This window comes from Chlamydotis macqueenii, chromosome 7 (assembly GCF_036417535.1).
Source record: "Chlamydotis macqueenii isolate bChlMac1 chromosome 7, bChlMac1.mat, whole genome shotgun sequence".
NCBI classification, from domain to species: Eukaryota; Metazoa; Chordata; class Aves; order Otidiformes; family Otididae; genus Chlamydotis; species Chlamydotis macqueenii.
The window spans coordinates 5,588,646-5,602,215 of NC_141562.1; the positions used below are offsets into that span (position 1 = coordinate 5,588,646).

Sequence of the window (13,570 nt, forward strand, 5' to 3'; positions counted from 1 at the left end):
GATCAGACCTACTGATGATCAAGTCTATCTAGCCCAGGCAGAATCCAGGGAATTCACATTATGTCCAGGAATATACCCCTAAAATACTCTGACTTGGCTTTGAACAGCTATAGCATCCAAAGATTTAGGTAAGAGCACCATGGACAACTAAAATGCCTTTCTGTTCATCAGGTGCAGATTTTAAACACAGCATCTATAAGGATACATACTGGTAAAGCCACAGAAATACAATCCATCTGCTCAGTGCTTTGACAACTAAGGCAAGTTGAATTATTTCTGACTTTTTTGTGTGTGTGTGTCCTATAGACAGTGCTCTACGAGATCAACCCTGAAGAGCTAACTTGATCACTTTCCTACTCCTCCATCCCTCATGTTACTGCTTTAAAATGACCCAGGTTCTCCAACCCTGTTCTGCTGCTGCTAGAAAAACTAATTCTACCAGAGATGGTCGTCGTCCTCTTTCCTACACAACTGTTCTCTTGCTTTCAGGCACATTATTTTTCTTGAAGTTAGCCACAAGGTTAACCGTTCGTTTACAGCCTGCTGTGTTAGGTTCTGCCAGTCAACTGGATACACTAAAGAACTGCAATGAATCTGTGATCATTCAAAGAAGCCACTAATGTGCAGTGATGACTGAAATTATGTAGCAGATGTGAGAGACGATGACTACCAAATACTTGTATATTGTATGCTATAATTAAGCAATAATAGTGTCAGAATGTTGCTTAACAAGGCAATAATCTGACTCCCAAGTGAAATCAAATGAAAAGCTGAAGCCAGTGTAGCTCATCTTGAGGCAACTGGATGACTGCTAACAGCAGCTGGCTAGAGCCATTTCTGATATTGTGCTACAAGTGTTCAGAAATGCCAAGGGAGCATGGTGAGGGGACTAAAATAAAGCGCTGATTCTTCCCTCTGGTATGCTGAGCTTTCTATTGTAAATCTAGGAGGAAGCAGACTTTCTAGATGTGGATCATAGAGAATTGAACTTGAAGGCAGGTGAGAATATTGCAGATATTATGCAAAAGCATACAGAGAAACTGCAGTGACATGAAAAAACTGCGGCATAAGTTACTGTGAATTTATTAGTGTCTTAATACTTACACAAATGCCCTTAGAGTTTTAGCAGTTTCATGACTAGTCTTACCTTCAATTTTCTTACAACTTTGGAAAATATATCAATGAGTGTACAATAATTTGTCCTTGTTTGAGTTCAAACACAACATTTTTACTTCATTTGGGGCACAACCACGGCTGTAGCTACAGCTATTTGGTATGCTGTCTGATATCACTGGGTAAGCAACTGACCGCTTTGTATGAATTCTCAGTTGACTTTCTATTCTATGTATGGAGTATAGTGTCCTAAAGGGATTTGGAAAAGCTTTAAAATACAAAATAAAACCCAAAAACACTATCATAATCCCTTGCTGAAGCATAGTATGGGTAATTTCTTGTGGTAACAAACACTGAGAGCAAGAGCTGCCTTTTGTCAGTGTCAAATTAGTTTTCCTACAGGTTGGATGTGGCATAGCTCTTCACTGATCAAACTTGGCTTGTAGCCTAGTTAAGGGGATAAATACAATGGTATTGTAATTAATGGATTTATTTCATCAGATGCTTCAGACACCAAAGCACTAAGCCACTCCATGAAGACGTGTTTTTCTCAAATGACAACTTATTCATACATAATAGTGTGGGAGGGAAGGGGAAGAGAAAGGCTACAACTTCTTTCTAGTTCAAAGTAACAGACAAATTAAATACTAAAATACAGATGCTAAATAAAACCTCTGCCAAGTCCCCTTTCACAGGGGTATCTCTGCCAACCACACCTCTTCACCCTTGTCTACAAAGGGAATAGAAGGCAATGCTATTTCCGTTTCCCCTCCTACTAAGGCACTGACATTTTCATAGTAACATCCAGATAAACAGCTTTGCTGATGCAACAAAACTGACATACTTCCTTTTGACAACTTGGTAACACCTAATTGTATTGTGTCCTACCACTGATTCATGCAGTGCTGTCAAACCTGTTGTTCTTCATTTTCTCTGTACTTGAATCAACAAAAACACATAATACAATTGTCTTCCCATTTTCTGCTAATTGTTCTCAAAGATATCTTTAAGTTGTAGGTTTAAAAACAAGGAAGAGCTTCTACTTCTACAGAAGTAACCCTTCATATTCACACAAACACTTTACAATTAATTCCCTTGCAGTTCTTTATTCTATCTTTCCTTCTGTCTATTGGTAGTTACGGTGACTTTCTCAATGAGAAAAAAGGGTAGGCTTGGTGGAGAGGGAGGGGGAGGAAACAAACAAAACCAATAACCAACAAAACAAAAAAAAACCCCACAAACAGAAAACTAACAACCCTTGGTTTACTTAAATTCGCTCTATCTGTTTGCTTTAGAAAAGTCTTTTGTGAGGTCTAGTTTCCTTCATAGGCTAGAAACTCAGAGCTTAAGACTGGTGATTGACTAGCTAGCAGAGCTCAAACATAACTTCTTTTGTGAAACGTTGCTATGTTTCAGGTGATATGCACAGCAAAACAGTTGCTGATTATTTTTAGGAGCCAGGAATGAACTATCAAATAATAAGCATCTTCACCTTGAGCAAGAGTGCACTTGATACAACTAGTTGATATGTCTTGCGGGATCTAGATGTATAGAGTAGTAACCAAGTGCAAAGGTTGGTACATAATTCATTATGAAAGGTAACTATACTGTGCCATTATAGTCACTGTTCTTTCCTTTCTCCTTCTGCACCACATCTATTTTTCATATTGTCATGACTATTGTGTTCTTTCTCTTACACTTGGTGATTACACGTAGACAGTTTCTGCTAATGGACCATTAAGTTCATCGCTCAGCCCATGTCCTGCAGTTAGGCTGACAGCTTAGCAACTGCTGCTGCAGTCCATTTAAAAAACACTGCATGCAGGAGCAAAGGTTTGTATATGATATTATAAACTATATATAAAGGCTGACAAATATTGCTTTACCACTTGGTTTTTCTCCCCCCAACCCCTACCTCATCACATTGTGTGATCCTGTGAGCAATCTCCTTCAACTCTTTCATGGATTTTTCATCTTGGAAATCATAGGGGAAAGTTTCAGTCCATTCTTTCAGGAGCTGAATGATTTTGGCAGCAAAGGATTTTAGCTTTGCCTAGGAAGAAACAGTGAGTTGATTATTAACCATAGACATTTCTGACTGCAGAGTAAATTAGCTGATGATAATGAAGATTCCCCTTGAAAATACTTTGTATTAGTAGTAGGTAAAGAGCATAAAAAAGAACAATTTAATTGTGAGCCAGATTCCCAAATAGCATGATTTAGCCCCCTTTCATGATAGCTTGGTAATGTCTCTTACCAAACACTTTGAAGATATTTTCAAGGTTAGTTGTGTAAAGCCAGGAAAACGACAGAATAGTTTAAGTGACTTATTTGATTGAAGTTAATGGGACTTAAGCTGATTTATGCTATCTGAGGCAGCAGTACCTTAACGTTTGAATTCAAATGCATACTGCAGCAGTCTACCAAGCATCTTTCATGAGAAACACTCACAAAGACATTTTTGTTCTGTAGAATTTATCATACCCTCCAGCTTGAGCTGTATATTAAAATAAATGAATGACAGGAAAGATATGTGTTCTCTCCATGACATCTAAATCAAAATGGACTTTGAAAATAAAAAGTATTGGCTCTTATTCAAAAAGCTATCAACCACAGAAAGGGGAGGGAGAGCTATCTCCTAAGTTCTTCTGTTACCCCTGAATCTTCAAAGGCTTTTCATCAGTTAGACCTGAATTGGATGCCCATTACTCCACCATCATAGTAATAGAGAGCAGCATCAGTAAATCCAAGGGAGCACTCCTGTAAACTTGGGAGTGTGAGTGCTAAGAACACTAAAAACAAACAAGAAGAATCAAAACTTAATTCAGGTTATATTTATCCTCCCACTCAACTTGTGATGCACCAAGGAGAAAGAGGAAGTGTTTACCTCCCCACTTATGTAAGCTATGGAAGTCCCCCTGCACAGCAGTTCCTTCTCCCCACGCACAGCGCGCTTTCCTCACTGTGCTCTCCATCAGCCTCTTAGGGGTTACAGAAGGTGACTTAGCCTATGAGTGTCACTACAGGAAGTCACTGTATTTTCTTTGAAAACAAATAGAGAATATCTTCCAAGAACTTGTAGGAACTGCTGCCAAAACATCATCTGATCATAGTATGTCCCAGTTTATGTAATCAAAACCTGAAGTCAACCAAATTAAGGGCTTTTTTTTTTTTTTTTTTTTAAACATCTCGCTGGTATATTGTCACTGGGAATATGAATAATGATTAATAAGAACTCTGAAGTTAAACCATGCACTCTTGAATCCTCAATCTGAAAATGAGCCAGTGGTCTTTGTAAGTCTGAAGGGAATTTTCTTGTGTGCTGCTGCTTCTTTCAGAGTTACAAACTGCCCTCTGCTAGCATGCTTTTCCTAGATGTTTCTACTGATAACCCTTAATTGATCCTGCTAGTGAGAGACACACAGAACAGTCGGACAGTGAGGGCAAAAAGAAAACATCACCATTCTCTTTGCTGGCAGCAGGCATTCCTGCAAAGCAAGCTATGCCAATACCACTTTTCTGGAGCCCAGCTTCAAGGTATTTCTAAATACTGTGGGACAGAGTTCCAGATTATAGTTCTCTGTCCTCCAGGTTCCCACTGTCATCTGCTTTGGGGAAAAGACAATTTATACTTCTTTGCTAGGAACTGTATGGAATCTGACATTATTAAAAGAATAATCTGTACGTGGTGATAGAAAATTAATTAGTCAGCCGGTGTGCTTTCATTCAATTAAAGTTAACAGGTACGTGCCTACTCTACTCTTGTTTACCACAAGCTGTTACAGTACTGGGTTTTGGTATTAATTATCCTGACCATCCTTTCTTTTTAACTTTTGAAACTGAAAAAGAAGGGATGGGGGCAGGAAGGCTCCAAAAATCCTTCCTTAGGTCATGGCAAGCATCTCCAGTGAACACTGACTTCACATCTTGTATATTTACTCATGAGTTGCTAGGGCTTGCTTCCTTCACAATGGAAAGCTAGGCATCTGTTGCATGGCAAACTGCAAACTATATTATTCTTCATGTAATTACTCTTTAGATATAAAAAAAAGTAATGTTTTACCAGATACTTTTACTACTCCTGAAAATACGGTATGCTTCCTGAGAGCAACAAAAAATATCAATATAGCAAAACATGAGATTTCTTTTTCACGTGCACTCTGAAACCCAAAGCAGCGTGACAGGCTTGATGCATGCAACTTGTGGTAACCTAGATAGAAATCACACAGATATGTGGGTAGCAGCACACACTTTCCTTTTTGTCATGCCTGCCATAAGCCTACCAACCTATGTTTTCTGTAGTCCTGCTCCAGATATAAGTCTCCCTTTGTGAGGCCTGAAATAGAGTTCTCTGGAGTCTATGGGAATACTTCTCCTATAAATATTCTTTGACAATAAAAATACTTCTCTTAAATCAAGTACTGTGGATCAGCCCTGTTCTGCGTGAGGTAAGGCAGACAGGACTCAGAAACAACTGCCAACAAGAAAGGAGGGCAATAGTGATACTGTGGTTCTAGGAAAGGGAGGTTTAACAACAATAACCAGGTTATGATTATTGTTCTGATTTCTGGTTTTAAAAAGGAGAACTTATTGGTGACAAAAACAGAGGGAAATAAAAATTTTGGAGGGACTTATGAATTCCTGGACAAGCTTAATAGAAACTTATGTGTATTTCTCTTTTTATTTCTTACTACTTTAACTTTTGATTTTAAGAATACCCTCAAGCTGCAGAAATAATGCACCACAAGATTTTTCTACTGAATAATACTATACAGGTGCTGTTTTCTGTGACAATATTGTTTGGCTCTTTCCAACCTCTAATGCGCTTATGGAGAGTTAAATTTTATCCTTTATGGTCAAGCTTAACTACCGGCTTGCATATTATAATTGATGTCTTAAACTGTGAAACACTTCCTTTTTATGAGTGGCCAAAAGGATTCTAAGTGGACTCCAAGACATCCCAGAGTGGTGGTGTGTTGTGTTGTTTTGTTTTGTTTTTTAATCCACTCTTCTCTGGGTTGTTTACTGTAGGACTCTTTGGCCAGACAGTAATGTCAAAAACAAAGGAATGCTAAGTATTGTGGTGTGTAACTTCAAAACCTGGTTCATTGCCACTTTTTCAGCTCACACACTATCCACGCAACAAGTCAGACAGCTTCTTCTCTTAAGAGATTTGCATATGCAAACTCTGTCAGAAATGATGAGAGCTGCTTTTAACTACTTTTGCCAGGTATTTCCTGCTATGGAGCCACTTAATTAGAAGGTTCTGGTGATACCTTAATGGGTTATGACTGAAAACAGAGTATCTTGAGCATCATTTTCTATGCTGAGTGTGAAATGAGCTTTTATTTGTTGACAGATAGAAAAACAAATGTTTGCAAATGCTCGTGGCCAAACTCTGTAAAACATACAGGTGTTTGCAGTTTAGGACAGTAAAACAGTCACTTGAGAGGGACGTCAGAAGTTTATGTAGTGTTTTCCAAGAATTTTGTGTTTAGTGGGCAGGAAAAAAACTACAGTTTATGTTAAGGGGGCAGGAAGGGATCAAGGGCATAGTAAGAAAAGCAACCAGCAAAGCATGTAAATTAAAGCAGTCTCCCTAAATGTCCTATTGTGACCTTGCTGTTTGTTGGTTTTCTTGTAGGCCCATTTCTGAACTGTCAACAGGAGGTTTAAGAGTGTCAGTGTTTGGAATATGAGCTGCTGTATTTTACATCCTGTTGTTGGGATGTAATGCTATTTAATTTCAATGTGGAAGCCATTATTTTTTTAACATATCTGCTGAAAAGCCCAAGTAATACCACTTTACAACTAATATCTTATCTTTGAACAGCCAGGTGATTTAGTCCCCAGATACTGTTTTCATTTTAAAATCTAAAAGTGTATTGTTATTCACAAAAGTTTAATCTTAAATCCCATTCTTTTTAAATCCAAGTATTTACCATGTATTTTAACACTACCTACTGACAGCAGTCTTCCTCTCCGAATGTCTACAGATCAGCTTTACTCATTCCATGTGTCAGATGGTCCCAATATCTCTTACAAGTTCCTACCTCTGTTCAGATAAGTGTTGGTGAGGAACCACTACAATTTACAGAGCATCAGTTTAAGGTTGCTCAGTCATGAACTGGTTTGGCAGTGGCAATGGGAACAGTTATCATCTCTGTGTACAAAGCTGGATGCAGTGGTTCTTGCACCTTCTTTCCCTGACCCCTTGAATTGTCCAGCACCTACATGACGAGTTACGTAGCTATTTGGTGAGTAAATCAGGGGACTGACCTAGATGAAAGTAATTTTGCATCAAGTGGTTAGTTTTGCCTGTGGAGTAATTTTGTGACATAATATGCAACTGTTCTAGGAATAGGAGCAAAAGCCCTTAGGTCAGTACTGCAGTCAAAAGCTCTGTATTGCCAAACCACAGGGTTACCTTTTGCGCTCCCTACTCAGAGTCCTGATACACCAAGGAGAAAACAAAATGGGACTATCAATATGCTGATTAGAAATGTGACCATGTAATTTCTCACCATAGAAGAACTGGATCCAAAACATGCCCAGGATCTGAACAATTTAAGTCTTTAACTACTTGCTGATTTCGTCCTTGTTTCTGTTGCTCTTCTTTGCATTCCAGCCTGGACTATTCTGGTACTTCAATTTCAGTCAAAAGCCCTTCAATACACACTTTCCATAATGGTGAGACTTAGATGGATTTAAGTGCATATCATAAACTGGTACAGTTTGGTTTGATCAGTTGTAGAAAAACTGCATAGTCACATGTATCAGCACAGACTACCATTTCAATTAGTGCATCCCTTAATTTTTGTGAGGGGTAGCTTTCTGATTTACTGTTACACCAACTTAAAAGACTCCACCAACAACCTAAGGCAGAGCACCCAACTCTGATAGGATGGGAAGGGTGACTGGAGAAAGGGGAATCAAATTCAAGAAAGACCTAATTTGGTGAAAGCCCAAAAGTGCCAAGTGACTTGCTGGGCGGGTTTCATGGCAGACACACATTGCTCTGGTGCACTGCACCAACCTGCAGCTCAAGAGCAAAGCTGTATTTCCAGCCACTGTATCCGACTGGTAAGGTAGTACATAACCTATCTCTGTGGCCAGCAAAGAAGCAATACTACTTCAAGGAAAAAATCCAAACAAAAGTGCATCCAGTAACACACGCCAATTACAATTTCAATTTAATCTTTATCAATCTATGTAGCTTTACAATGAGAAGGAGAGTGGGAAATAAATGACAGTAGCACAGCTAACTGAAGGACATAGTGGTTCACTTACCTTTTCTGCCTCAGTCCCCGTTTCTAGCTGCTGCTTCTGTTTAATGCAGATCTGCCCCACTTTAGCCAGGAGCTCGTGTGGGTGAATGAAGACTCGTGAGCTCAACAGGAAAGTGAAGATATAAGTCCTCTGTGGAAGCAGAGAGAGAAGAAGAAAAAAAAAAACCAAAACAAAAAACCCAACAACAACAAAAAAAAACAAAAAACAAACAAAAAAAACAACCCAAGTTGAATAACTTTAGTAAAAATAATTTGTCTTCTTTGGAAAAACTATTCCATAAACCATAAATGTAACTTTCCTCTGTTTAAACTTTTTATAATTTTTCCAGTCTCCAGAGATGTGGTGGTCTTTTCTAGCTCTGTTAAAAGGAAATGTTGTAGGCTTCAAGGCTATTAACTTGGTGGTGTTTTCAGATTCCCAAATTATTTCCCTTTAAAATGCCAAACTGAATATGCCTAACTAGTCATTGCTTACAAGAAACGACACATGAAATATGTCCGATGTAGGGTGTTATGCCTCTTGAACAGCACTATTTCTGCAGCTCTGTTTCTTTAGGAGTGATTTTTTTTTTCACTGAGCTGCAGAAAACTGCTTCATGTGTATTCTAAACCACAGCTGTAATTTCTTTGTGTATGGGGGTTTTTTGTTCCTTTTTCCCACGATCACTGACACAAGCTTTAGCTTAGGTTGTGGCCATATGACAATAATGTAGTTTTAAGCCTGACTTTACTTATTTGGGGCCTATTTCAGAGTCTCTTGAGTATGAACACTGGTAATAAACGCCCAAAATTATTATTTTGCATTAGAAATAGCCTCTCCATTTGTATTTTAAAAGCTGTAACGCATTGTATTCCAAATCATACTGAACAGTTTAGTTGAAGTGAGAAGGCCTTCATGCTCTAGTCTTGCTTCAGTGTTTGAAATTTGCCTTCTGTATTCGAATGTAATTAATTCCCTGAGTAATGACAGTAGCATAAGCACTTCTATTTTTCCTCTAGGCTTTATGACAAAATTTAGATTTAGGAAATTGTAGGGAAACTCCTTGACAATGGATTTCAATTAACCTTCGTTACGTTTGCAGTGTGTACTGTTACTTTGCACTGTTTTACAAATGTGATTTGGCAGGCCATGGCCAAATGCACACATAAATAGTCAGTGTGCACATATACTACCTTGGACTGGGCAAGTAAATTGAGACATCTAAAAATTTAAGACTAGTTGTCTAAAATATGGCATCTCCACTGTTAGCTACTGAATTCTGCTGCTTGCAGTCTCTAAACCACACTTGTAGTTAAACAATAATGCTATCTTTAGGAGTCCAAAAATGTTATGAGGTTTATCTCTCAAATCACAATAAAATGTGCTATTAAGGAAAAATGTTTCAACTTTAGTACTCAGTGTGCCCTATAATATAAATTTAGCACTAAAACCCTCCAAATTTCAGGAGGGGAAAAAGGAATAAAAGGCTTTTTTTTTTTTTTTTTTAAACCCCAAATTAACTAAAAATTACAGTGTTCTGGGAATGAGTGAACAGTATAACAGATTAAGCATATATCTATTAAACATCCAATTTTGTTCTGAGCTTCTGGAGGAAGTTAATAAAAGAACAGAGTGGAGTGTGATACACCAGAGGCATTTAAAATGCTCATTTTGAATTGAAGATCTTATTAGCATTGGGGTTCATGTATTAAATTAGGAATAGCATTAATTCTGTACAATGGGAACTGGAGCTAATTCATAGTCTTTGCCTTGTCTGTTTATGAATAGAGGAAGAGAGGAGGAGGACAAGGGTTAACTGGAGGGACAGTCTGGATCAGGTTCTTGGGTAGTGCTTCTGCTGATGCCTACAGAGGATGGACAGCTGAGGCCACCTAACAATCAGGCTCTTGGTGGCTAGGGCAGTGACAGAACACTGACACATGGCCTCCCTTCTTGATGGCATGGTTGCAAACATCCCACACAAGTGTACATTGGGAAAATTTAAGAAACTGGGCTTCAGTTTGGTTATTTTGTTTGTCTTTCTACAGAACTTCAGAGTTTATTTTTTACTTTTACAATGACAAAAAAAAAGTTCATTTATTTTAAAAAGAAATTCAGTGCAGCTCTTAAGCTTGCACTTGGAAACAGTTGATGATATTGTGTCAACTTTAGAGAAGCTTTATAAAAATCTATAGTAGCGTACACAATATATTATGGGCACTACAATTGGGCTGAAGAGCTAACCTGATTCACAAATAGGACTTGGTTGTGTCCCAGGACAATGTATCAGATCTTTTATTTTTATGTATGTGAGAAAGATCCCTAAACTAACACACTTTCTATTCAGAATGAAAGCAAGAGAAAGAATAGTGTTGGGTTGTGAGATTTTTTTTGGGGGGGAGGCTGCGGTTTGGGTCTTTTTTTTTTGTTTTTCTTTTTTTTTTTTGTGTGTGTATGTTTTAAACTATGCCTGGTTATCCTCTGGGGTTTTTTTTTTTGTTTGGTTTTTTTTTTTTGCAGCCAGTGTTCGTGTTTGTTTCTATCAGTGTTGTCCCTGAACTTAAAACTGTGAGTCTGGACTCTCTGGGAAAGGAATTTAGCTGTTGGGTGTGTCAGCTGTCACTGGATTGTGTGAAAATTTCTGATCTGGAAACATGAAGCAGCCCCCACTTTTACTGTATTTTGCATTTGAAAGAGATAGGGAATTAAAAAAAAATTATGGACTTAGATACTTTCATCCCTTCCCCACATTCTTGTTTTGGGAGTTCAGAAGCGTGTCTGAAAGATGCCTGCACATGTAAGTAGAGAGAACCACAACTTAAGCCATCCTGCCCTGCCAATGACCTTTCCTCTGATAAGCTGGAACACATTCTCTTAAGGAAAGATATAACTGTGCTTTTTGTACTAATTCTAGCGTCGGCCTCCTTGGTGGAAGCATGTGTGATGTGGGACAGTATTTATCCAGAGTGACTCTGAGAAAGGCCCACTCAGAGTACAATTTCCCTGTTGTTATACTGCAAGAAAAGTGTGACCCAGATGACCTGTGCTTTTATTTGGTCTCTTTGATAATGTTTTATATTACGTTCAAAAAAGTGCCAAACTGGCAACATGCAGGAAGATACGTGGCAATAGAAGTGCATACTTTCCACTTTAGGCTTGCTGATGTCCTCTGTAATCAGTAATATCTGTACTGGACCCAAGCAATGCTTTTCCAGACAACGCTGGACTACTGGGTTTTAGAAACAAAGTATTACTTCTGGAACCCATCTGCTGTATTTTATTTTATTTTTCTTTAAAGTCACTTAACTGGAACTAGCTTCAGTACTTTGGAAAATAAAATTGTTCTGTTATGGTCAATCAAGATAGGCTGGTTCACAATCTATTGGTATCTAATTGTGTGGGTTTTTTGATAGTTCTATTGCTTATGCTGGCATAGACAAGGAATAACTGCAATTAAGCACCAAATTAAAAATGATAGGTCTGACAGCATTATTGACGCTTATCTCCTTGCTAATAGCCACTCCCCATCCAAAAAGAAAATTCAGGCTGAACTAAGCCATACATTTCAGCTTAGTGGTAGGTCTCGGGGGTTTGGAACACAGCTGTTTTGGGTAGGAAGTATCTCCTGCTAAAGTCATGCTAGATCAAGGATTTCTCTGATTTGTTGCACCCGTACTACAACACACATATAGACTAAATGTTTTAACAGTGTAAAAACCTACAGTCTCTCATAGGCAGTTGCCTAATTATGAAGATGATAGCTTGGAGAAGGAAGTTTATCTATGAAGCTAGCTGGTTTGACAAAGAATGAACAAAAAATGCTTCCGTAAGCTATGAGATTGAAAGTTAAGCTCCATTTATCCTACAGAAGTGACAGGTATTTGGGAGGAGAGGCAAAAAAAAAATCTTTTCTGCGCTTGGAACAACGTAAGCTAACACAAAAGGGACTTCTGCTTTACAAGAGAATAAGAAGCCAGATGCCTTTAGTGCCTAAAGTTGTTGCTAGGAGATGAGCTGAATTATATTTAAAAAAAAAAAGCGCGAGCACACAAGACTAAAGAAGGAATTGTTACTCTCTGACCCAAGAATGCACTGATGTCTTCTTGAGGAGTTAAAAAAATAAATTATTTTCATTGTGCACTCGCTCATTCTGGGACTTCTTGTTTGTGAAATATTTTCTTGAAACGTTTTCTTGCTTGGGCACAAGGGTTGCAGACTGGTACATTCCATTCCTAACCTCCCGAACTCCTCTGTCTCATGAGTATACATTTTTCTATGTGCTGAACAAGTCCCTGTACGCAAACAAGCCTCAAAAGAGCAGTACACAAATGCAGGCCCTTATCTTTCCCATCCTCCCTTGCCTGTCTCGTGTTCTGCCAACATGGCAAATACATTTTTGTTTTGCCTCTGTAACCAGCACAGAAAGATACTCTGTGTTTGCTTTTTCCTCCATCTTTTTTTTTTTTTTTTTTTTTTTCTCTTCTTCTTCTTCCCTCAGTCTGTCTGGAAGGTTACTGTGATCTTTAGCTTAATGTCCACACAGGTGGGAATGCCTTCTGAGCATCGTGCTGAGATGTTCTAATCCAAAAATTTGGATGAGTACTGCAATTTACAGATATGTCACTCTGAAATTCAAGTGATCTCTGCTAATGTTACCAACAGCTTCTCTTGGTGTGAGTTAACTGGTGGTGCCTTGCTGCCTTTCTTTGCATGTGTAGCCAGAGCCATGAGACTGAGGTGTTTATACCTTTCTCTTGAACCCACAGTCCTGGCTACTCTTCTGACAGTATCAGTGTAAATGGCTATCACTCTAACTCTCTGTGGCAACTTCCCTAAAAATAGCAATGAGCATGAAATTAAGTATAAACATGCAACTGAACTGAAATAGAAACCTTGGATTTGAAGATGACTCAAATACAGCTCCTTCTTTATGTTGTACAAAGCTTATTTATCTACTCACTTTGTAATTAATCCTTTCAGCTAAATTGGGTGATCTGATTTATCTAAAAGAATGTGTCCTGCTGTAGAGGAGATAAATTTGGTTTAATGCTGTTTTCAATCTCTCTTTCCCTGGAGTTGCCTTGATTGCTTCTGTTGTATCTCTCTCAGCTGCCAGCTTGCTGCCTATTTCAACGGCAGCCTCCCAGGGTGGGGTCCATGACTGCTTGGTTTGCAATGCTCCCTTGCA

General features: G+C 38.5%; 1 protein-coding gene across 4 annotated transcripts in view; it reads right to left on the reverse strand.

Moving 5' to 3' along the window:
• RASGEF1A (RasGEF domain family member 1A) overlaps positions 1-13,570 on the reverse strand; it is a 166,986-nt gene that overhangs the window by 8,090 nt on the left and 145,326 nt on the right. For 3 of the 4 annotated variants that reach the window (XM_086752477.1, XM_086752474.1, XM_086752475.1), the window contains 2 exons: positions 8,404-8,532; positions 3,029-3,166 (listed from right to left, as the gene is read on the reverse strand). In XM_086752477.1, coding sequence (XP_086608603.1) covers positions 3,029-3,166; positions 8,404-8,532 — 267 coding nt within the window. The remainder of the gene's footprint in view (positions 1-3,028; positions 3,167-8,403; positions 8,533-13,570) is intronic. The other variant, XM_086752476.1, reaches the window with a different exon arrangement.